Genomic DNA, 23,380 nt, shown 5'->3' with positions numbered 1-23,380 from the left:
CAACCTTCTAGAGACGAGAAATGGAGCTCAGTAGCGCAAAATGAAGGGTTCAAAAAACCAGAAATGTCAAAAAATATTGAAAAATTAGGTCCCACCGAGACTTGAACTCGGGTTACCAGATTCAGAGTCTGGTGTCCTAACCACTAGACCATGGGACCATTTCTTGATAGTGATCAACGTAAACTGTAAATATATAGTCGTTGAAGTATGGAGTGTTTCAAATGAAATTCTTCATTGCGTTACATATTATTATCCTCACTCTTAGTCTCCACACAAATTAAACAACCAAATGACAAATACATAGAAAATACATTTATGATATTTTTTTTTACTTGAAAGTGCACATTACATGTCCTTTTAAAAAAAATGTATACTAATAATATAGTACCGGCTGTTGAATACGAGTATATGAATATATTAAAAAAATATTATTTTTGAATAAATTTTAAATTCACAATAATATAATGCGAAATAATTTAGAGCGTTACTCGGGCGAAAAAATAGTTAGCATGAAAATTATACTATATGCTATTGCATTTATGTCTTGATAGTTCTCTAGCATTTTCCAATTTGGCATGTAGCCCGTCTTAAACACACACAGACAACAAAAAGAAACTACTCATACGAGATTCTCGCATAAAACGTACATTGTGCATGATCTTAAAGTCATTTCAGCGTGATTTTCGCTTAAAGTTTTAAAAGTTGATATTGATAATCTTGAAATTACTTTCGCAAGATTTTCGCTTAAAATATTGTGAATAATCTTCAACTTCCTTCCAAACACAAAGCTTTTTTTTCCCTATCAATGTGTTGTGTGTTAAACCCTTAAACTTATCTTAGGCTTGCTTTTTAATGTACAATAAGTTCTCTAATTTGAGAGATTGTAGACAAGCCTCTTTCATTAACTGGCTTTCTACTTTTACATTCTTTGTACATTAAATTATGCTTATTCAATTTTCATGAAATGTAAAATAAAAAACTTCCCCTTTTCCGTTGATTTAGCCGGATTCTCGCATAAAAATAGAACAGAAATCGTTGAAATCTTAAATTTTCTTCCAGATAAGCTGTTTTTATCAACATGTTACGCGTGAAACTTAGATTTGGCTTGTACTGCAAGATGTATTCAAGAGTTAAGAATCACTTACCTCGTGTCTAACATTTGAAATAAACGTTACAGATCCTCCTCTATTAAAGAACTCATTTCCTATGAATTTGCATTTTATGCAAAATTTTACTTCCTATGCCAACCAAACAACACCTTAGATTCAGCTTATACTGTAAGACGCAACAGGTCTAACATTTGAAATAAACGTTACATATATATCTCCCCCTCTATTTAACCCCTGCTAGTGCTAGACAATCTAACTCTCACAACCATCCATCCATCCATCCATCTATCCATCATTGCTCAAAGATTAAAAACAATGCCAAGCATCCCCCTTTTAGATCTTCACCAATATCACGCTGTAGATCGCTCTTTGTTTGTGCATTTAGTGATGCACTTATCTCGCGATCCAGCAGAAACAATGCTAGCAATGGCATTCTGGTTTTGGTTGGAAGACAACAGTCTCCCTTGCCTTGTTACAAGGCTTTTAAGGGCACCAAACTTTGTTGTTAACAAGGTAGCAGATGAAGCAAGGTTGTGCTTGAATTCACTAGCTGCTGATCAACCCATGCCTGCTATTACCCAAACACCCTTCACTACAGCTATCATGGGGGATAACATTCCTTTAGACATGATGCACGCAGATAAACCTGCTACTGTAAATGGTATTAAATACTACCTTACTGATGTCTGTGCTCGTATATTTACTGATATCTTAGACCAAGTTATCATAGGTAATTCTGCAGATCGTCCCTTCTATCACACCTTGAATGTTCCAGGTTTTCCTCATCCTATCTTTGGAGATGTTACCATTTTGAAGTTGCCTTTGTCTGAGATCTTTCCTGTTGATGATCTGTGGGGATGGAGTATACCCGAATTTTTACCCGAATTTAGTCCCAGTATTACTCCCAATATTACTCCCATGTAACCGCTGGATTGAAGAGCTCGGGTAAGGACGGAATTCCCAGAGTTTAAATAAAAGTTACCCGGGTTTGAGCTGGGTTAAGACCGTCGTTAGAATTGTCATAAGCTTGGTAGTTCCCCTGTTTTTTATGTGCAATTTAAGTTTATAAAACAGTATCAAAGTGTGGTTATTATGTTGTGAAACTTGTCTCTGGTTCTCAGATCTTTTATTTTGCTCTGGGTACTTTAAAAGCTATCTGAGATTATCTAACAACAGATTTCATATCATTAAATTAATTAACATGTACATCAATTCACAAATGATAGTTCGATTTTAGGATTTGGAATTGACACCCATGGGTGAAAAAGATTAATGAAGTTCAAGCAAAGACAGCAACTTTGCAAACACGATTTCAAAAGACTTCACCAATAAAGCTAAATAAACGTAGGCGTGTACCCACAAACACACAACAGACTCATGACTTTACCAACGAAGCTAGCTAACACCAACTCGGCTATAATCATACAGAGTACCAACAGATAAATTAGTTCAAGGTTAGTCGTCATCCATAGCAATTAGCAAAAAAAAAAAGCAAGTATTCTCAAATGAGTATTTGGTAAGCTGGAAAAACAGAGGTACCACACAAATTTCAGACTTCAACAGAACAAGATGCCTTAAATTGGCACAAGTACTGGGTCTGTAATACTTCAAATAGAACATTTGAACAAGAATGAGACAACGCTGCCATACCACAATTCCACAAACTACTAAGAACTAACCAGTATTCTAGTCAAAATAAAATAGAATTTCAACTTATAAACAATCTGAATTTTCTAAAAATATGCATATTTACACACAAATACCAACCATAACACCAAAATCAAATAATCGATGCTGCTATTAGGTTGCAGCACTGACAACACCAGCTTCTTGGACTAACCTTTCTGTTAAAGCTGAAAGACGGGCAACTTCAAATGTAATCTCTGTTAGGCACTCGTTACTTTCAACCAAATTTGAGTCAGGTTCAGGCCCATTTTGTAGAGGGACACTTTCTTCAACCACGCACGAATCAGAGCCAAACCCATTTTGAGGGAAGACATTTACCTCAAGATCAGAATCAATGCTCAAGCTAGCTTTATTGAGGAGCTCTCTGCTCATTTCTGCAAGTTTATGCAAAGCACTAGTCGCAGCCTCGACTTCAAGCTGAGCAGCTTCCAGTTGAAGCTTCTCAATAGATAAGTCGTCTACACTCTCATTTGCCAAGATAGAGAGCTTATTCAAATCATCTGCATCTCTACGCCTTTCCTCTAATTCTTTCAATTCTCTGTCCTTTTCTTCTAATCTTTCAAGTACCATTTCCAGCTCCTCATCTTTGATTGCGAGTTTCCTCTGTGAAGCCAGAAGTTCCATCTCCTTCGCCTTAAGATTCTCTTTAGTCGATTCAAGTTCAGCCTCCAGCTGTATTTTCTGTAACCTATAATCTTCACCACTATTTCCTAAGAATTGAGATGGAAACTTTTCCAAGTCACTTGATGTGTAGAGACTTCCCTCCTTTGTTGAGATTACCAATTCCTTAGTCAGATCTACAATTCTTCCAACAACAGATTCAGCTTCAGAAGCCTTTACTCTTGCATCATCTAACTCATGCTGCATTGCCTCGGCGAAATCATCTTTTTCTTTAAGCATGCCAGTGGCCAGGATAAGCTGATCTTCCTTTTTATTCAAGAGCAATTTTAGCTCTGCTACCTCTGCATTCACTTCCTCCAATCTCTTCTTCGCGGTATTGAGCTCCAAGTCTCTCTCTTGCAGGATGAGCATGAGAGACTTCTGTTCAGATATTAACTGCTGAATTTCTAGTTTAGCCTCTACCAATTCTTTTTCCTTCACTTCCAGAAGATTGTTGTTTTCTTCAAATTCACTGCTCTTCATATTCAGCTCCTCTCGAAGAGTAGACACTTCACTGGTTACTTTTTGCAAAGAACACTTCTCCTCATCCAATTCCCCCAGTAGATTCTGCAATAGACCCCTCTTCAATGATAGATCCAGCTCAAATTCCTTATTCAGAGCCTCTGCAACTCTGAGCTTTCCTCGTTCATTTTCTATTTCTAGTTGGGCACTTTTCAGACTACTCATGTAAGACACAATTGTTTCCTGTTGCTCTTCCAGTTCCAGCCGTTGCTTCTCAAGAACCAGCTCTTGTTCCTCCATTTTCTGTCTTGAGGTAACCCATGACTTTTGGGATGAGACCAACTCAGATCTCACATCAGCAAGAAGCCTTTTAACTCTCCTAAAATCTTTCATAGTTTCCTTGCTCTCATCTACGTGCTTGGATGCCTCCTCACCAAGCTTTTTGAGGTCTTCCTGTGCTTGCAACCACTCCATTGTCTGTTTCTCCAACTTGGTCTCCGCAGCCTTTAACTTCTCTCCTTCAAGCTGTTGCGTACTTAACAATTCTTCCATCTCCTGTTGTTTTCCGTGGAGAACATTTCCAAGTTCCTGAATTTCAATATCTTGCTTTTTCACAACGTCGTTGGCTTCGTCCAAGAGCTGAGCTTTGGATATAAGCTGCATTGCATTCTTGGCAGCTTCTTCATTCTTTCGTGTCAATTCACACCTCATTTTATCCATTTCATCTTGTTTCAACAGCAATACGGACTGTGCTGCAGCAATCTCCTGTTCTCTTTCCTTCAATAGCAATTTCATATCTTCTACATGCCTTGCCTGTGAAACTAACTTCAAATTAGCCTGTCGTAACTCCTCCTCCAATTTCTCCTGTTTGGAAAAAGCTGCTGCAATTTCCTTCTCTCGACGCTCTAATTCCTCCTTTGCTTGATTCAATTCAGCATGTTCCAACATCACCATTCTTTCTGCTTCTTGTAGATCCTCCTCCTTCTTCCTCAAGGCTTTTAGAGCAGCCTCAATACCAGACTCGAGATTTTCAAGGTTAAAGTCTGGATCAACATCTTGGAAAAAATGAGAATTCCCATTCAAGTGTTCTTCCAACTTCTGTGTCTGTGCAAACAACCGCTCCAGGAGAGCCGTTGCAGGTTCAGGTGTCCCATTGTTGTTGATGCTGGATATCCTGTCTCCCAAGATCGAATTGATGCCATGAAGACCATAGCACTTTGTCGTTGTTACAAATGATAATGACCTGTGACTTTCACGGACCCTAAGAGAGCAAAACTGCAGGGATGCATAAAAAAACAAAAGATTTAGGAGAACGGCACTGAGTTTATTCCACAAATGTCAAAGCACAAACTTAGCTAGAAAATTAGACGGATCAGAATCATATATTCAGTGGTGTATCCCGGTAAATTTTTGTTTTGTTATACAAAGGGACAACTTATAAGAACAGGTTGGTAAATAATGACCCCTAAAATTTTGTCACTCAGACTCATCAAAAGTAATGAACTAAATTAAAAGAACCTGGCATTGGAATGCTTAGTCTTTTCTGGATACCCTATTAGGTTTGCAGGATACCATCTTCACAGAAAGCACATAATCAAAGGTCATAAACTCATAGAGCAACCTAGAGCACAAGCCTCCATCCTCCTACAAACCTACACCTATATTGATCCCCAATAAAAGGCAGGTATATAAGGGACTTATGATAGGGTGACACAACTTTGGGAATCACCACTCACCAGTGGTCCTCACTAGAGTCACCAGACTCGCCACCACTCGAAGGGGAGAGGAATAAAGGGTGAGTGTTTCGACTGCATATTTGCTTCTTCTTCAAGTCCTGATATAGAACATACTCTGTGTTTTCACTTTTCAGATCACTTAACAACCCTTTACACGGCAACAAAGATTACTCAATATTCAACCAAACCTCCATCAAACCCTTCAACCATCACAGCACAATTAGGTCCAAAACAACCCATTCTAGACCAATGATATGTCATAATTTCAAATTCTCTAACGAAAAAATTTCACCTTCTCCCAATCCCCATTCAATCACTAAAACCCAAAACCTTTAAATTATGGCCGGATAATATCAATCACCAATTCACCATTGATCAATGAAACAGTCGCCATTTTCCCTCGAACATCATCATACTTCAAATCAACTTCCACCCAATTACAAACAAATTATTAACAAAATCAAACACTAACCCGAAATCAGGAGCATACCAACAAAATAATAGTAAAATCCTTATCAAATTTAATGTTCACTACAATCGCGAAAACCCCATAATCTCAATTAAAATCCCAATTAATCCATAATCACAAATCCATTAAAGAATAAAACTTTAAAACTTAAACCTATATTGGGTCACTAATAACATAAATAATGAGAAAAATTGCAACAAATTAGATGAAAAACAGATCATATAGCTAAAATATTGAAACAAACAGCTGAAAAAAGGGGGTAAAAATAGGAATATATACCTTGAAATAATGGCGGCGATAAGAAGCTGGAACATGGGGGAGAAGATTAGCAGAGAATCCCATTGCTCGGCTTTTGAGCACATTTCAATCAAAAGTTCGTGTTCATTTATCCCACAAGAGCTAATCAATCACCAAGAAAACGAGAGAGAAAATCAAGCTAAAATATTTTACAGAATCTTGCAATTGCAGGGTAATGGGAAGGAAAGGAAGGAAAAGGCGCAGTTTTAATAGGGGGTGTGTTTGGCTTTGGGGCTGTGGCCTTTGTTTTACCAACAGATTTTTCACAGGTGTTTTAGTTTTAGGTGCAGGTCGGCAAAGGATAATTCTAGTACGTATATTATGTATGGCTAACCAATTACCATAAAGGATTCACCACCGATAAGGACTACCCATGTTTGACTCGTGAGTACGACATATAAGTCGACAAGGTATAAGTTAGATTAAGGCAGAACTGATCAAATGGCGGGCTGGCCTAGGTTTGAGCCGGGTCGAGTTGAGGCATAAAACTCAGGCCGTTATGTTGGGACGGGACGGGCCAGGTCAAGATTAAGACCAAAAATTGTGCCCAAGTCCGCTATTTCGGGACTAAAATATCAGACTTTTTGGACTATTTTTAGGCCGGGCCAAATTTATAACTAAAAAGTGTAGTTTTGTGTTGCCCAAACCCGCCCTAAAAAATTAAAAATTCGGGTCAGATCGGCCCAAACCGGATCGGAAGATTCTTCCCAAACCCGACCCGACCCTAAAATTTAATTTTTTTGGATGGGTTTGGGAAACACAAAATACAATTTATAGTTATAAATTGGCCCGGGCCGAAATGGCTCGAAAAGCCAGGTATTTTAGGCCCAAAAATAGCAGGTTTGGGCATAATTTTTTGGCCCGAAGCCCAGCCAAACATACCAGGCTGATTTTTTATGCATAGACCCAGCCCGACCCGGCCCGCTATTTGATCAGGTCTAATATACGTAAATCATGAGTAGAATTGGAGTTCTTTGTTTTCTTTTTTTCAACTGCTAGAGTTCTGTGTTGTGGTACCTTGTGTGGTTTTAAAAAAAGGTCTACAAATGTCAATAAACTCTCAATCAAAATTTGAACATTAAGAGTGAGGTTGAAATTAATGTTTTTGACCTTCAAAAGAAGATTCTTAATCTGTTTAATTCAATCATGTAACAAAGTTAATTGTTAGTTTATCACCTTGCTAACCTAGTTACATAACTTTAGTCTTTAGAGATGAAATTTTGGCCGTTTGGCCATAAACAAAATGTCCATGAAAGGAAATTAAAAGTACTTCAATAATTGAGGGTGTTCTAAAGATAACTACCTATATTAGGCATTTAGGCTAGTCATTTAAGAGATATGTGTTGCTCCGCACTAAAGTAACTATGAAAAATAGTAACACGGCCATTGTTGTGATTTTGTAATCATTGAGTTATACTCGTACTAAACAACACAAAAGTACTCCATTTAGAGATAATGAAAGCAAGATAAATAAATAATCAAATTAAAGACTGGTGTGGTACTCAAGACCTGGATCGAATTTCATGTACATCATTTGTCGCATTGTCTTTAACGGCTATCTTTATATAAAAGAATTAAAATAAAAATTAAAGTTTGTGAAACTCAAAGGTGGATGTAAAGCCAAGGGCCTTCTAATCATGTATACATGTCACACGGTTGAAGCTGAGACCAACAAGAACAAAATTGGATGTTTAACCACCTCAATCGTCTATTTATTGTGCTTTTTTAATTCACCCAAATATATTTAAGTTAGACAAAGTGATTGTTGATTTTACTAATATTTTCTTTTGTTTCATAATCTTGCACTGTTAAATTTCATTAAGAATTGATCACAGTACATTTTATGATTAATAAAAAATAGAGACAACATTACTAGAAACTAGAAAGGACAAAACACATAACACAGCCACGATAAAGTTAAAAAAAACTTGCAAATCTAACATATGTGAAAATAAAATGTAGTACTCCGTATAACATTTGAAGTATCATCCTGGAACATGGTTTAGGCATAACATTTGAAGTATCATCCTGGAACATGGTTTAGGCAACACACTAGCTATTGTCTATTGGTTTATTATGTACCTTGCTCCACCTAGTTTCCTATTTTGTGATGAAACTTGCTTTAAGCAAAACGTTCGTGAAAGAAAACGTACTTGTCTATTTCAACAACAATAGCTTTAGCCTCATGAGGGCGTTCTAAATATAATAAAAACTCTATATTAAGCTACTCCGTAGCCAATAAAAAAAATATGGGTAATTCCGTATTAAGGTAACTATAAAAAGTAGTAACACAAACATTGTTGTAATTTTGTAATTCATGAATTATCCTCGTACAAAAACAATACGAAAGCAAGATAAATAAGTAATGATTTTAAGTTTGGGAAACTCTAAGGTGGATGTAAAGCCAAGTGCCAAATTCAAGTAATTGATATATTTCGACTCGCCAAAAGAAAAAATATATATGATTGATATATTTCGTAGTTCTATATTAAATTTATACCTAGTATTTAAAATGTGAAACCATATATGATTAAAATAGGGGTTTTTATTCGACGCCCTAATCCGTTAAAAACGCCCTCGTCTATTATGTTAAAGTACGAGTTTACCCCTCCCCCTTCACCCTTCTTCACCTTTGATCCCCTCTCTGTTAAGAACTCCGGCCACCCCATCCTTTCTCTGTTAAGAACTTCGGGCACCCAAAAACACTCTAGGAACCTAGAACATATGCTCTGCCTCCCTCACTGCTCCTCCCCTCTCTGTTTTCTGTCTCCCGTTCGTCCTCGCCTCTCTGTTTCGTCCTCCTTTTTTGTTCTTCCTCCTCGTCGTGTGCCCTCCCCTCATCCAAACTCGTCGTTTGCCCAGAACCAAACTCCCCGTCGTGTGCCCTCCACTTATCCAAACTCGCCGACGAGAGAGTAAGCAACACCCGCCGGAAGGTATGAATTTAATTTTTTTTAAAAATTTGGGATGACGAGCACGGCCTTTGCGGGGGAAGCCATGGTCGCCGCGCACATGGTGTGCATCGGCGACGCGGTGGTCGTGCAGATCTGGTGCATGAGCTCCGTGTCGTCGGCGCACAGCCTTTGCGCAGCGGTCATGGCTTCCCCCGCAAAGGTTGTGCGAGAGATTTCAAAGGGAAGATTTCGATTTTTTTTAAAAAAATGTCTTTTTTTATTTTGTTTTTTGTTTGAATTTGCATTGAACCCATAATTTTTCGACGAGAAATTATGAACCTCAGCCAACGAAGGGGTATTGGTCAAGTTGTAGGATTAAGTTCCGACGAGAAATATTAGTTTACTTACGTTTTCCGGCGATAATTAATTGTAGCCAAAGGAGTAAAGAGGTTTTCCAACGGAATTGTAAGTTCGCCGGAAATTATGGCTTCTTGCGGGATAGTGCAACCTGCTGGAGGAGGAGGGGTGAAAGATGTGGAAAAAAAATGAAGAGAGGGGTAATATTTTATAAGGGTAAATGTGTCATTTCATGTTAAAACCGCAGGTGATTTTAGTGTATGCGGGCGTCGAATAACGATACACTTAAAATATACTCCCTCCGTATTTAAATAGGAGACACGCGACCATTTCCGACCGTATTTAAATATGAGACACAGTTACCATTTTTAGTAACTTTTCAACCCCACCATCTAATTAAATAATATATCTAATTTACCATATGACTCACTACCACATTAAACAATTAATTTCATAAACCCCGGCCCCTCACCTCACATCCCTACAAAATTAATGGTCCCCACTTATTTTACTTGATTAAAATATTTACCTCAACCTCACTTGCTTTATTGTTTTATTTCATTCAACTATCTATACTAATATATTAAAAGGCGTTTTGAAGAATGTATACGTGTCACGTAGATCTCTCCTTATTACGCCACGTCACCACTTATTAGCATCATGACACGTTATTACAACAAAAAACATCTAACAAGGATCGAACACCAAACCTCTTTGTTAAAAGTTACACTTCTTACCATCTTAACCAACTACAACTTATGTAATATCTTTCCATATAATCCTATATATTTGTTTTACAATAAAAAATACATTGAATAAAAGTGAATGCAAAAAAAATAAATGGTTACTTAATTCATAAATGTACAATTATTACATTGAAGAAAAGGATCCGACTTTGTTTAGATTTTTGGATATGGGTTTAATCGGGGAGGTTGTTGATCGGCCACTAATCTTATGTCACCACCGTAATTTGATGATAACACCATCTCTACGTGCACATATTTTATAAAAAAAATCCGAATAAAAGTCAAAACCCGGGGCAACGCCCGGGTTACATACTAGTTCTTCCTTAATATCTGTGTCCGGTCAAATGTATCTCTTATTTAAATGCGGAGGGAGTACGTGTCATCTCCTCCTCTCATCCATCAATTTGTGTTTTTATTTTTTATTTTTTATTTGCTATATTTTACAACTTCAACGCCTCTTCTACTTTGTTTTTCTCATTCAACATCAATTCATCAATAGCCGCCAATTACTACTTTTATATAAGGCGGTCTTACACATAAAATCACCATGGTGTCATATAAGTTAAGTAATGAAACCAATTAGTTAAGCACTAAAACTAATTAGTTAAGCACTACATCCAATTAGTTAAGCACTGAAACCAATTAGTTAAGCACTGTACCCAATTAGTTAAACAATGGAACTAATTAGTTAAATAAGGGAACCAATTATTTAAGCAAGGAGTCAATTAGTTAACCAATTAAAGTGATTTTTTCGATAAGGCGATCTTACACAAAAGTTGTCGTAGTCCAATATATCTGGTCAGTGTTTTCCGCTCCATCTACTCTTTTAATATTGAAAATCAATTCACCATTTAATATTTATATATACTTTCAATCTCCACCTCTATTTAAATCATATATTCTCACTAAGATCACAAGTCGTCAATAAAATTATTTAAAAGACGGTCGGGTAAACAAACACTATAACACAGGCTCAAGAGAGCTAGTTATTACTCCATCATCATTTTATTAGGAGTCACATGTTAACCGACACGCGTATTAAGGAATGAGAGTTGAATATAATAAAAATAATAAAACAAGTGGGGAAGGGGATAATAAACAAATAGAAAAATATGCTAGAAAATATTTTAATCAAAGTAGATAAGGAGTTTATTGTAGTGGTGGTCTCTAGAGAAAACTAATTTACTACAAAACACATCATTTCTCGACCCCAAGTCCTCGACGCTGAAGGTGTACTGTCAGTATCAAATTATGATTTGCGTGTTTTGTCGACGGTTTTATGCGCCTTCCTATTTCCCGTCTACTATTAGCGTCGAGATACAACTAAATAGACACATGCCCAGCACGTGGTCATATTTAGAAGCCCGCGTGTTTTTTTTGTGTGAGAACTGAGAACCGCCTCCACTCACAGTCCTCGTTCTTCTCAACCCTAAACTAATACTTCTCTCCTCTTTCTCTATCACTTTGAAAGTCCGAGATCTACATTTGTAAGTCCTTACAATCAATTTTCCTCTTTCTTTTCATCTCCTTGAAATTTTCTTAATTTAGTTTGTTACTATTATCATGATTCATATACGAGAAAATCTATTTGATGGTTTTCATAGTTCAGCAAGCTTTCGAAGATTCCCGATTCTCCCATGACCGAGCGGTCTATTCCAGTCTTAGATCACAGTTTCATGATGGTCAGGTCAGTTCACAACTAATTTCAATTTCAATTTCAATTTGGAACCCATTAAATTGTTTTTTCTGGGTTTTATTGGTGATTAAATCTTGGTTTAAATTGACTTTCTGGGTAAAAATTGAATCGAATATAGGGGGTTACAAATTGAATCAAATATAGGGGGTTAAAAATTGAATCGAATTTAAGTTTTGATGGAATATAGGGTTTTGATATTTGGGAATCAAATAAAATTCATGGGTGATTTATTTTTCCATGTGAAAGAATATGGTATTTGATGTCTGGTCCTTTTTTTTATAGTTTCATTGATTACAAATGCTGAAACTGCATTTTTCGTAATCCTTCAATTGTTACTCTATATTTCAAATTCAGTAGTGATAAGATAATTTGAGAATTGGAGTTATATTTTTTTTGGGTATATAATATTTATTGCTGGATAATCTAATTTTGTGATTATAAGGGCATATCAATATAAGCTGAACGGGTTGTCAAAAAAAAAATATAAGCTGAAAGAACGTGGTAGATAATTTGAGAATTGGAGTACTTTAAGAAGATACTTTGCTTGAGAGAGCCTCACATCCTGTTAAACTCAAGGTGCACACAAGAAATTCAGTTATTACGTTTGGGTTTCAGTATTTAAGAATTAGAAGTCCTCGTCTTTTTAGTTTTGTGAATTGTCATATGATCTACACCTCTCCATTAATTGCTTCTTTGTCACCACCTCTGCATGTAGTTTTTGGAGTTTGAAGAATATCCAAAGAATCCTATTGTCTTGAGTTAACAAGGAAAACTTGAAATCTGAATTAACAACGATTCTGATTGGTGTAAAACAAGTATGGTTGTTAATTCAGTTTGTCTGCAAAAGGTCAATGATATAAAACAATTGAGGAATTGGTCACGGCTAGTGGAGTTTGGTATTCACGCCCCCTTAATATATTGTTGGTAGGAAGGCCTTGTTTGTCAGTTTTAAGGTATGATATAAGTAAATAATGTTATCTGCTAAAGCACACGGGTAATGGGTTACAGGGATACAGGGGAATGAATATGACCACTTACATATAGTAAGTTGTTGTTGTAAATTTCAGGAGCAGCTAGCTGAAAGGGGAAGAAATTTACATCTAATACTAATACTAATACTACTACTAATACTAGTACTTGTGTCTATGGATTAAGGTTGCTGCTTGATTGTTTCTTATTCATGTCCCTGTCGTTAAGTGCTAGCTAGGTATGATCTGTTTGACACAAGGAGTTATGCCATATGCCAAGAACAGGTTGCTGCTTATCTAGTTTCATATCCATTTTAATACGAAGTATAAGCTTAAGTTACACGATACTTGTATGTTTGTATCTTGTTTATGACATTAACCAACAATATAATGTTTGGGTAGTATTCAACTTTTTGGGTAAGGGGAGGTGGAACTGAAGGATTATTATATACCCTACGCCTACTGATTAGGACCCAACTAGGTTCAGCTTATACACTACAAGAATCAGAAGCAAAGAGGGCAATTTTTTTGTAAAAAGGAAGGCAATAGTAAAATCGTCCCGATAAAATGAATCAAACAGGGCGAAATTTATTGTCTTTGTTGATAGGAACAAATAGGGCGACCTTATTTTATTGCCTTCTTTGGTATTCCGCATCATTTGGGGGGCGAAATTAGTTGGGCGCCCTTTAATAATACTAAAAAAGGGGGCGAAATTAATGAATTGCAGTATTTGCACTCCCCTGTACAGATAATGAGGGATGCTATCTTCTCCTCCCCAGTTTCTTTTAATCCTTCATCTTCCTTTTTAAGCGATTTGATTCTGATCAAACTTGATTTTCCATTCTCTTCTGACTCCAGATTAAAAAAAGTAGTTTTTCTCTGCAAATTTTTTAGAACCCTAGAAATTGATGTGTTCTAAAATCTCTTTGACGGTATGAATCTCTTATTTTTTTCCCTAAAATTAATTAGGTCGAAGGCAATTATTCTACAATTGGTGGATGTTTATCGTTTTTCTGGCTCGAATTTCGTGATTCATACTTTGATTCGTATAGTATGTGGCAAATTTGTTCTTCGATTAAACATTAATATGTTTTATTTTTACTTCTAAATTGGCGAATTTGTTTCAATATGCAGTATTAGGTTAACTGTTATCGAAATTCGATTTAGTTTGAGTTGTTGATTTGATCGAATTGCTTGAAAATTAGTTCAAATTTCTTGCATATTTGCCGGTGTTTCTTAATGATTAGTTCAGATCGCTTACATATTTTATCGGTTTCAGCAATAGGATTTCAGACAATTTGATAAGCTATTCATCCCTCCAATCCTCAAGATCTGCTAGAGTTGGTAATTTTTCTCTCTCGCTCTTATCCCGATTTTGCAATTACTTTTGTTTGAAACAATTAGAAAGAAATTTTATTTTGTTCGAGTTTCATGTTTGAGCAATTTTGTTGTAATTGATTGCTTTTACAAGAGGGATATTGTTTGATTTTGGTTTAATTTCATTGAATAGATAATATTGAAATGTGAAAGTGAATGCTCTGATTAATTTGCTGTTTAATTATTATTTGTTTATAATGGTTTGATATGATTGCAATTTGCAAATGCCAAAATTGAAACAAAGAATTTGCATTTCAATTCCAACGACACTAATTAGTCTTGTTCCCTATTTTCCTTCTAGCTGCTGCTCGTGCTGCACTACTGTTTCCGGTGGTCGTTGCCGCCTCCCTCCGGTACTGTTAGTGTCGCTGGTCTCTATTGTCGGTCCCGGAGTTTGTCATCATCTTCATATTCTCATGGTATTGTCCTCTTAACTCTTCTTTTTTCAATTAATCCATTTATATTGTTCAATCTTGTTTATGTTTTTGTATTTTGTAAATTAAATTAAATAGAATTGTATTAATTTGTAGTGTTTGGATTATTGAGATAATTTCCCTGTATTGCAAGTTAATTTCCCATGGGTTGTTTGGCAGCGTAATGGTGCATTTGTTTCGTTTGTGCATGTGTTTGTGCTTTAGTTTGTTTGATGAAAAGAGAAGGGGCGAATTGTTTTCAATGATCTCAATACATTTTAGTTGTTAGCATTGAAGTCCTATTTGGGTCATGAGAAAGAAGAGTGGTTTATATAATTATATATGAGTTGCGCGTTGGTACTTGATAGCTTATGTATGTAGCTAGTTATGCTTTTAGGTCCAAGGTTTTTTTTTTGACGGGAGGTCCAACGTTAATGATAGAATATATGTATATTAGCATATTTAGCATTTATTCTATCAGTTAATTTGTAACAAATTATTTGTAGCTCTCCGGAAAATTCACAGCAACATCACTGATGCCGAATGTGTTGTTCCTTTGATATAATAAACTAATTCTTAATGTTCTTTGATTCACTATGTGCTTAAGTGTTTTAATTAATTACGCGCAGCATGAAAGAACTCTTCCGAGGTACAAGAATGCTCAGGAAACTTCTGATGTCACAACTGGAAAAACAACGCTCGTGATTGAGGTACAAGGGTCTAAACTCAAATTCTGTTTTTAGATTTTCATACTTGATTGATGATTACAAAAATGTCTCCCTGTTACATAATTGTATAATTTAGATCCTTTTTTTAAGTATCTGGTTAATGTTAGGCATGAATTCTGTTGATTATGGCCTACTAGACAGTTCTTTGATTACTTTGTATAACACGCCTCACTTATCGAACTATGCTCTTTTTCTAAGGGTCTCTTTTTTATTTGCAGGGAGAAGATTTGAAGGAGATTGATAGTCTGAAAGACGAGATAACAAAGCTCCAATTGAGACAAATGTATATTTCCTCAAATCCGTTCTGTAGTTCTTAAGTATGGAAATCATTGCCACCCTATCACTAATATTGCCTCTTGGTTTCATATTTTCTCGCTGTTTGTAAGGACACAATAGCTTTGCTTGGTTGATTTTATGGTATAATATGTTACTGTTACTATAATATTATGTATGATGGAGTATTAATAGTTTGAAGATGGAGACGAATCATTTCTTTGTATCTGTAAATGTTGATCTACTACACTTGCTCAGATTTTAATGTTGTTGCCTGATTTATAGGTCTACATCAATTCTAAAACTCGTAAAAAATTATATTCAAAACCTGAGGTGCTTCGACACATTGCTGAGCTTGCTGAGAAGAGATCAGGAGAGATAGAAACACATGTGAGTTTGATGACCGTCAATTTCATGTGTGCAAAACTTTTGCACTGTATTTTTTTTGACTAATTGATTGGTGTCCTATATTTAGCATGTGAAAGAAAATGAAATTCGGTTACCCACTGGTTGGAAGGTAGAAAAGAGACTCCGGATGAGTGGCGTCGTGGCGTCAGAGCGGGAACTGCGTTTAAGGTATTAAATTTGTTGTTATAAAAGCTGAATCTATGTTTGTTAGTAAAGTATGGGTAACTTCATCAGTGTCTGTACAGATACTTGTGCCTATATTGACGCTTACTTCTTGTAGAGAGTATTGAGTACTCAAAATTGGGCTTTTTCTTGTTTGCCTGGCTCTTCCTGAGTAGAATCTCCACTTTTTGAAGGATAATACTAGAAAATTTAAAAGGAATTCCTGGTGTGAACATGTATTCTGAATACTTTGTGTACAATTTTTTTGACATAGCAATTGTTTGAAATTAGTATAAAACAGTAAAGAGACATCAGCGGCATGTATGAAAAATTTGGTGGGGTTTTGTAAAGCCGGGGCTTGTTAATCTGTAAATTATGGAGATCATGTGGCCATTGTGGCCTTTTGTATTACAAAAAAGGAATTGGTCCCTTTCTTTTTCTTCTAAAATGCTTAATTTGGCAGACAAATATGGCTTATAATACCATCTACCAAGTATATGAAACCTCGTTGTTTGTGTAGGAGGGAGATTTTTAATCACCTTGCAAGGTGGCTGGAGGATGCAAGGCAACACACTAATGCAAACATGACAATCATGCTTATAGGTATAATTGTGACCATGGAAGGTGAATAGTTTCCCCAAGGGACATGGATTGATATTTATGAGTGTTATGCAAAAACTGCCCAAAATGTTCAGAAGGTACTGAAATGCTTTTGAACGTTGTTGGCCAATTCCTTGAAAATTCAATATAATTTATTATGGCTGTTGAAAATTAATTCATTACTTGCAGGGTGAAGTTATGAGATTTGTGTTAAAGATGAATGACCATGTGATTCAAGTCTCGTCTATCCCGGCTGCATATGGCTCCATAATACAGAGAAGTTCTGGTATAGAGATTATTCAAGTAGGTCCAAATACGCAAATAATGAGAAACTGCATCACTTCTTGAAAACGAGAGAAGCTTTAATTAATTTTAATTTCTCAATGCTTCTAATGTAAATTTTTTTGGAGGAAGTATGCCTTGATAGTATACAATATTATAATGGTGTTGTAACTTGTTGTTACTAAAGAATCCTTGTAAGACTCTATCAAGCCTTATTTTGTACTTTATGTCATTAATAATGAATAGAATTCAACATTTCGACCTTCTTTGGTTATTAGTTAGTTATCATTATTGAATTTTAATTTTGTATAATAGTTTGATGTTGGTTGTATATGTGGAAAAAAAAGCTTTATACAAATAAATCCAAGCGCTTATTGATGTCGTGATAGAGGGTTCATTTAGATTTATGGCACCCGCAAAAAAATCTGGACGCTTTTTGGCGTCGAGAAATGCAATAGGTAATTGTGGGACGAGGCGGGAAAATAGGTATACACGACGCTAATATAAATATCTTGACGTTAAAGCGTCGAGATTCTCGACGTTGAAGGAAAGAGGTGGTCGCCAAAAAGCGTCACCATTCTCGTCGCATAACAGTGTCGAAAATATTCTCGACTTTAATTTTCTCGACGCCTCTGCAAAGCGACGAGGGCTAATCTCTCGACGCGTTTTTGCGACGAAAAACAGCTTAAAAAGCGCGCTAAAAGGCGAGATTTGTAGTAGTATTAACATATTAAATAACTAAAAGGTGATGTAGAAAAGTTATTAAAAATGAAAGTATCACTCCTAATAAAAATACGACCGAAAATGATAAATGTAAAAAAAATACGTAGGAGTAATCAATACCTAGTATTTAAAAACCCAAACCACTCATAACATGGTGACATTTGGCATCTCCTCCATTTGTTCCTCTTTTTATTTTTAAAATTTTAAAATTCATTCATGACACGTGGCATCTCCTTTTCTTTTTTATATAAAAGAAATAAAAACTTTCTGATGCTACAACGATTTATGGAAAATGATTCACCTTCATTATCTCCCAAACTTCCTTCAACCTTCAAAATCAATGACATAGTTAATTCATATGATTTCATTCAAATTCATTTATTCCTTCACTAAAAGGTTTTTAGTAATTTTAAAATTATTAATCAATACCTAGTATTTAAAAACCCAAACCACTCATAACATGGTGACATTTGGCATCTCCTCTATTTGTTCCTCTTTTTATTTTCAAAATTTTAAATTTCATTCATGACACGTGGCATCTCCTTTTCTTTTTTATATAAAAGAAATAAAAACTTCCTGATGCTACAACGATTTATGGAAAATGATTCACCTTCATTATCTCCCAAACTTCCTTCAACCTTCAAAATCAATGACATAGTTAATTCATATGATTTCATTCAAATTCATTTATTCTTTCACTAAAAGGTTTTTAGTAATTTTAAAATTATTAATTAATTAACTAATCAATTAATAAATGGATGAATTTGAAAAGGTGTGAGTTTATGGATGTAATTAGTTTTTATACCCAGAACCGATTTTCATTCGGGTTCATCTTCTTTGCTTTCCTCCATTGCAACAATCTTAATCTTCTGTTTATAATTTTTTTTCCAGGAAATTTACAAGTTGGGTGCATTTTTGTCTTCAAATCTAAAATTGATCGAAATCAGTGCAATGGTTCTCTTAATTGATTTTATATAATCTTATTTTAGTTGAGGTAAATTTTGTATTTTAAGCATAATGATATCTTTTCATGCTATCTCCCCATTTTTGTTATGGTTCTAATTTGAATAAAGTGCATCCAAGGGTATTTTTATGTTCTACGACATGGGAATGTCATTTGTCTTTAATATTAATAACTTTAAGTGGGCAGCAATGACGTCATGATAGTCATTAAGAGTCTACATTTCGTTCAACCATTTCCTAGAAAATATGATGTAAACAACCATTTTAAGGGTAAAAGTGGAATACACATAGTGGCATAAAGTAGCTAGATTATAAGTCGGTTTTACGACTTTGAGAACAGGACAATAGAACCTCTTTTAGAGATTCCAGGTGCATCTAAATTTTAATGACAAAAGCAAAATTTTACATCAGCTGGCAAATATGAGCATCAACTTCTTTTTGTGACCAAAACGTCAAAATTTCATTAACTATTTTATGGTTTATGATGTACGAAATATTTAGTTTTAATTCGAGAAACAGGAGATCCTCAGTTGGCATAATTTTTATGTAATATACGTAGTAACATGAATGTGAAAACTAATAACGAAGTGTGCGAAACAAAGGGAAATACAACCACACAAAAATATAAAAAAAGGAGTTTATTTCGTAAAAAAAAAAATTAAAAAATCATTTTTCTTCATTCTATAAGAGCATCTCTAATGGTAAGTAAATTGGTAAGTTGCTTTCATATGCCACATCAGATTTTCAAACTACTATTTTTTCATGTGTATTTTACTCCAATGGTAAGCAAGTTGCTTGAAATCTTTTAACAATTTTTTTAATTTATTTTTATTATTCAATTCACATGTTTATCAAATAAACAAATTTGTCCGTTCTTTTTTTTTTTCCAAGCTAATTAGCTTTGTAGAGCTAATTTGCTTAACTTGGCTAATTGTTCATATGTACTCCAATGGTTGGCTAGTAGCTAGAAACTTTATGAAAATTGCAAGCTAGTCCTTATATGTAACTATTAGAGATGCTCTAATCCGCCTGTTCATCAAACGGGCCAAATAGCTAGTTAAAATTTGAAATTAAGGTAGGATGATGAAGTTCCATTTATGGTGAAACCAACTCCACTTGACACGTGGCCCACTTATATTGACGTATTTGTTGTTGCGACCATTCTTGAACTTTAGCCTTGACAAATCTTTGTCACTTTTGGAGGTCTCAACAAATTATTCGCATCATCTTTTGTCCTCGATCTTCCAAAATAAATGGTGACAACATCATCATTGGAGCATAGTGGTTTTTCACGATTCACAAAAATAAGAACTGATTTAACTCAATGTTTTTTTCATGAACTGATCTAATTTGAACTTCCTTCTTTTTTTTAAATGTAAACTGATTTGTAGTTTTTTTTTTTTTTTTTTTCTAGTCTGATTTTATATGATATTTCCTCAGATTTTTTTATTGTTGCAACATACCTTTCTACGGTTCTACACGATATTTATGAAAGTGGTACTTGAGTGGGCCACAACCACTTTAGTCACATTACTTACTTCATCGTACGTGTAACATTGTAACTTTGGGTAAAAAAATGTTTCCAATTAAGGTGTGTTGCAACTATTGTGACATTTCTATTTCAGGGAAGTGTTGCAACTATATAGAAATGGATGAAATATGATCTAGTAATTGTTAAGAATTATGATTTAAATAAAAATCTACAATTATCACTTACTAATTTTGAAGCCCGTGTGATGCACGGATTTCGTCTTATTTTTTATTTTATTAATTACCTTTCTACTTTTGTTCTTGGTTGGCACATTTTTTGGTACATCGTGATACAAAAATTAAATATTTCTATATTTAATTATTCAATAAATTATAATTTAGTTTTGAAATCACTTATGGTTCCTAAAATGATTTATATAAGCAAATTGTAAAATTAGGCAAAATTACAATTTTTTTACACTTCCTAAATTGCGTTGACCGAATAAGCTCACATATGTCATCATTTCAATAATTCTTATCATATTTGAATATAATCAGAATTGTAGTCGTAAATTAATGTTATTTTGTAAATAATTTTACTAGCTGTTAAACTGAGATTTTCGGTGTATTGTTTATTATCAGTGGTATTAGTATATGATTGTTAAAACGTATTTATTATTTGAGGTAAATACACACGATTAACAACTACCTTTGAAGGAGCTAGGTCCTTGAAATTTTGTTGAGTAACCAAGTCTCTGATATTTCTATATCTTTTTGTGACACTTTTTCCATGATGGAGAGATGCTCACAACTCACTCATTATGTTTGTGTTCTAAATTATCTATAAGTGTCAATTATCCCATTATTTTCCCTCTTTAGTTCACCTTATTTCAAGACTTTATTACTTATTTCAGATTTAATCAGATCAGATCAGATCAGATCAAAAAAAATAAGTTCAGATCAGATCAGATCAAACCATATCAGATTATTATTATTATTATTATTATTATTATTATTATGGGAAACCACCAAAACGTTACAAGCTTAACAAGCTACAAAGATCAAGTAAACTACAAGAAGTTGGTGGGGAGCCGAGATACAATTATTATTATTATCAGATTATTATTATTATTATTATTATTATTATTATTATTATTATTATTATTATTATTATTATTATTATTATTATTATTAATAGTAGTAGTAGTAGTAGTACTATTATTCTTATTATTGGTATATATTTATATCATTGTTGTTGTTGTTATTATTATTATTATTATTATTATTATTATTATTATTGCTTTTATAAAAAAGAATGGTGTTGTCGATGCAATTAAAATCTATTATTTAAGGCATAAAAAAACATTAACAAAACATTCAAATTCATCATGTCCAAATTAAAACCATTAAGTCCAGACCAGAAACGATATGATCAGGGCATGCCTATGTCAGAACTGATTTTTATAGATCATAACCATTATATATCCAGACCAGAACTGGTATGATCAGATAATATCTAGATCATAACTGATTTGTACATATCATGTCCAGATCATGTTCAAATCTGCAAAGATCTTGTCTACATCAGAGCCGATCCTTACAAATCATGTTCGATCCTTACAGAACCAATTGCAATATGTTCAGATTAGAACTGATTTGTACATATCATGTCCATACTAGAATTGATATGTCCAAATTATAACTGGTCTAGATATCGACTCTGTAAGATTATGTTCATATCATAAATGACCGGCAAAGATCATGTCCATATCAGAACTAGTCTGTAAAAATCATGACCAGACCAGAACTGGTCTTTAAAGATCATGACCAGATCAGAACTGGTCTGTACGTATCATGTCCAGATCAGAACTGATATGTATAAATCATGTCCAGATCAGAATGATATGTACAGCTCATGCACAGATCATAACTGATCTGTACAGATCATGTCCAGATCAGAACTGATATGTAAAAATCAGTATTGATCTGTATAGATCATGTCCAGATCATAATTGATATACACAGATCATGGCCAGATCAGAATCGATCTGTCCAGATCAGAACTCATACGTGTAGATCATAACCAATATATTCAGATCGATCTATCTATTTCATGTCTAAATCTTTACTGATTTGTCAAGATCATGTCTATATCATGTCCTATGTCCAGATTATGTCCAAATTTGAATCGATCTATTTCAATCAAAACCGATCTGTCCAGATCATGTCCAAATCAGAACTTGTCTACACAGATCATGTCTAGATCAAAACTGGTCTTTATAGATCATGTCCATATCAGAACCGATCTGTCCATATCATATCTAGATCAGAACCAAATTTGTACGTATCATCCCCAATCAGAACCGATCTGTACAGGTCATATCTAGATCAGAACTTATATGTCTAGATCATAATCGATCTATCTAAATCATGTTTAGGTCTATCTTATATAAGTAACAGTTAAATCATGAGTAAAGTCAAATAAATAATAACAATATTATAAATTTGTGTTTACACGTAAGTCGTTTAATATTAATAAATGTAGATTTTTGTTTAAACTTAATTATGAAAAATCAGATCAGATCAGATCAGAAAAAATAAATTCGGATCAGATCAGATCAGATCAGATCAAACCAGGTCCGATCAGGAGAAATAAGGTGAACTAAACGGGGCCTAAACCACGTAAATACCGAATGGTTGGGTCTTTAAATGTAATAAATATGGTAATGATTTATCCATGTGGCTAGTATTAATTTTTTATTATGTGGCACAATTAACTAAAATTTCTACATGAATGGCACCTAATTATTACCTACTACGTATATGGTTAATCCTATATATAGTAAATCACAAATATTATTTCTCAGATTCTAATGACAGACTATGTGTCACTCCTCATAA

At 34.5% G+C, this 23,380-nt stretch overlaps 2 protein-coding genes and 1 non-coding gene across 3 annotated transcripts; 1 reads left to right on the top strand and 2 right to left on the bottom strand.

The window, feature by feature from the left end:
• Positions 1-86: 86 nt before the first annotated feature.
• Positions 87-158, bottom strand: TRNAQ-CUG (transfer RNA glutamine (anticodon CUG)). The gene has a single exon. It is a non-coding gene; the product is annotated as a tRNA-Gln (tRNA).
• Positions 159-1,347: 1,189 nt separating this feature from the next.
• On the top strand, positions 1,348-2,336 carry LOC110788402 (uncharacterized). The gene has a single exon (XM_021993051.2). It carries the CDS (start codon positions 1,425-1,427, stop codon positions 2,031-2,033), a length of 609 nt encoding a protein of 202 aa, XP_021848743.1. The 5' UTR covers positions 1,348-1,424; the 3' UTR covers positions 2,034-2,336.
• A 328-nt stretch (positions 2,337-2,664) lies between these two features.
• Positions 2,665-6,710, bottom strand: LOC110788392 (uncharacterized). The gene is made up of 2 exons (XM_021993039.2): positions 6,402-6,710; positions 2,665-5,192 (listed from the first exon to the last, which is right to left on the bottom strand). Exons 1-2 carry the CDS (start codon positions 6,462-6,464, stop codon positions 2,910-2,912), a joined length of 2,346 nt encoding a protein of 781 aa, XP_021848731.1. The 5' UTR covers positions 6,465-6,710; the 3' UTR covers positions 2,665-2,909.
• Positions 6,711-23,380: the final 16,670 nt, after the last annotated feature.

Source organism: Spinacia oleracea, chromosome 1, assembly GCF_020520425.1.
Source record: "Spinacia oleracea cultivar Varoflay chromosome 1, BTI_SOV_V1, whole genome shotgun sequence".
NCBI classification, from domain to species: domain Eukaryota; kingdom Viridiplantae; phylum Streptophyta; class Magnoliopsida; order Caryophyllales; family Amaranthaceae; genus Spinacia; species Spinacia oleracea.
Note: the sequence above shows the minus strand (reverse complement) of the source record. Positions and strands in the feature narration are given on the sequence as shown.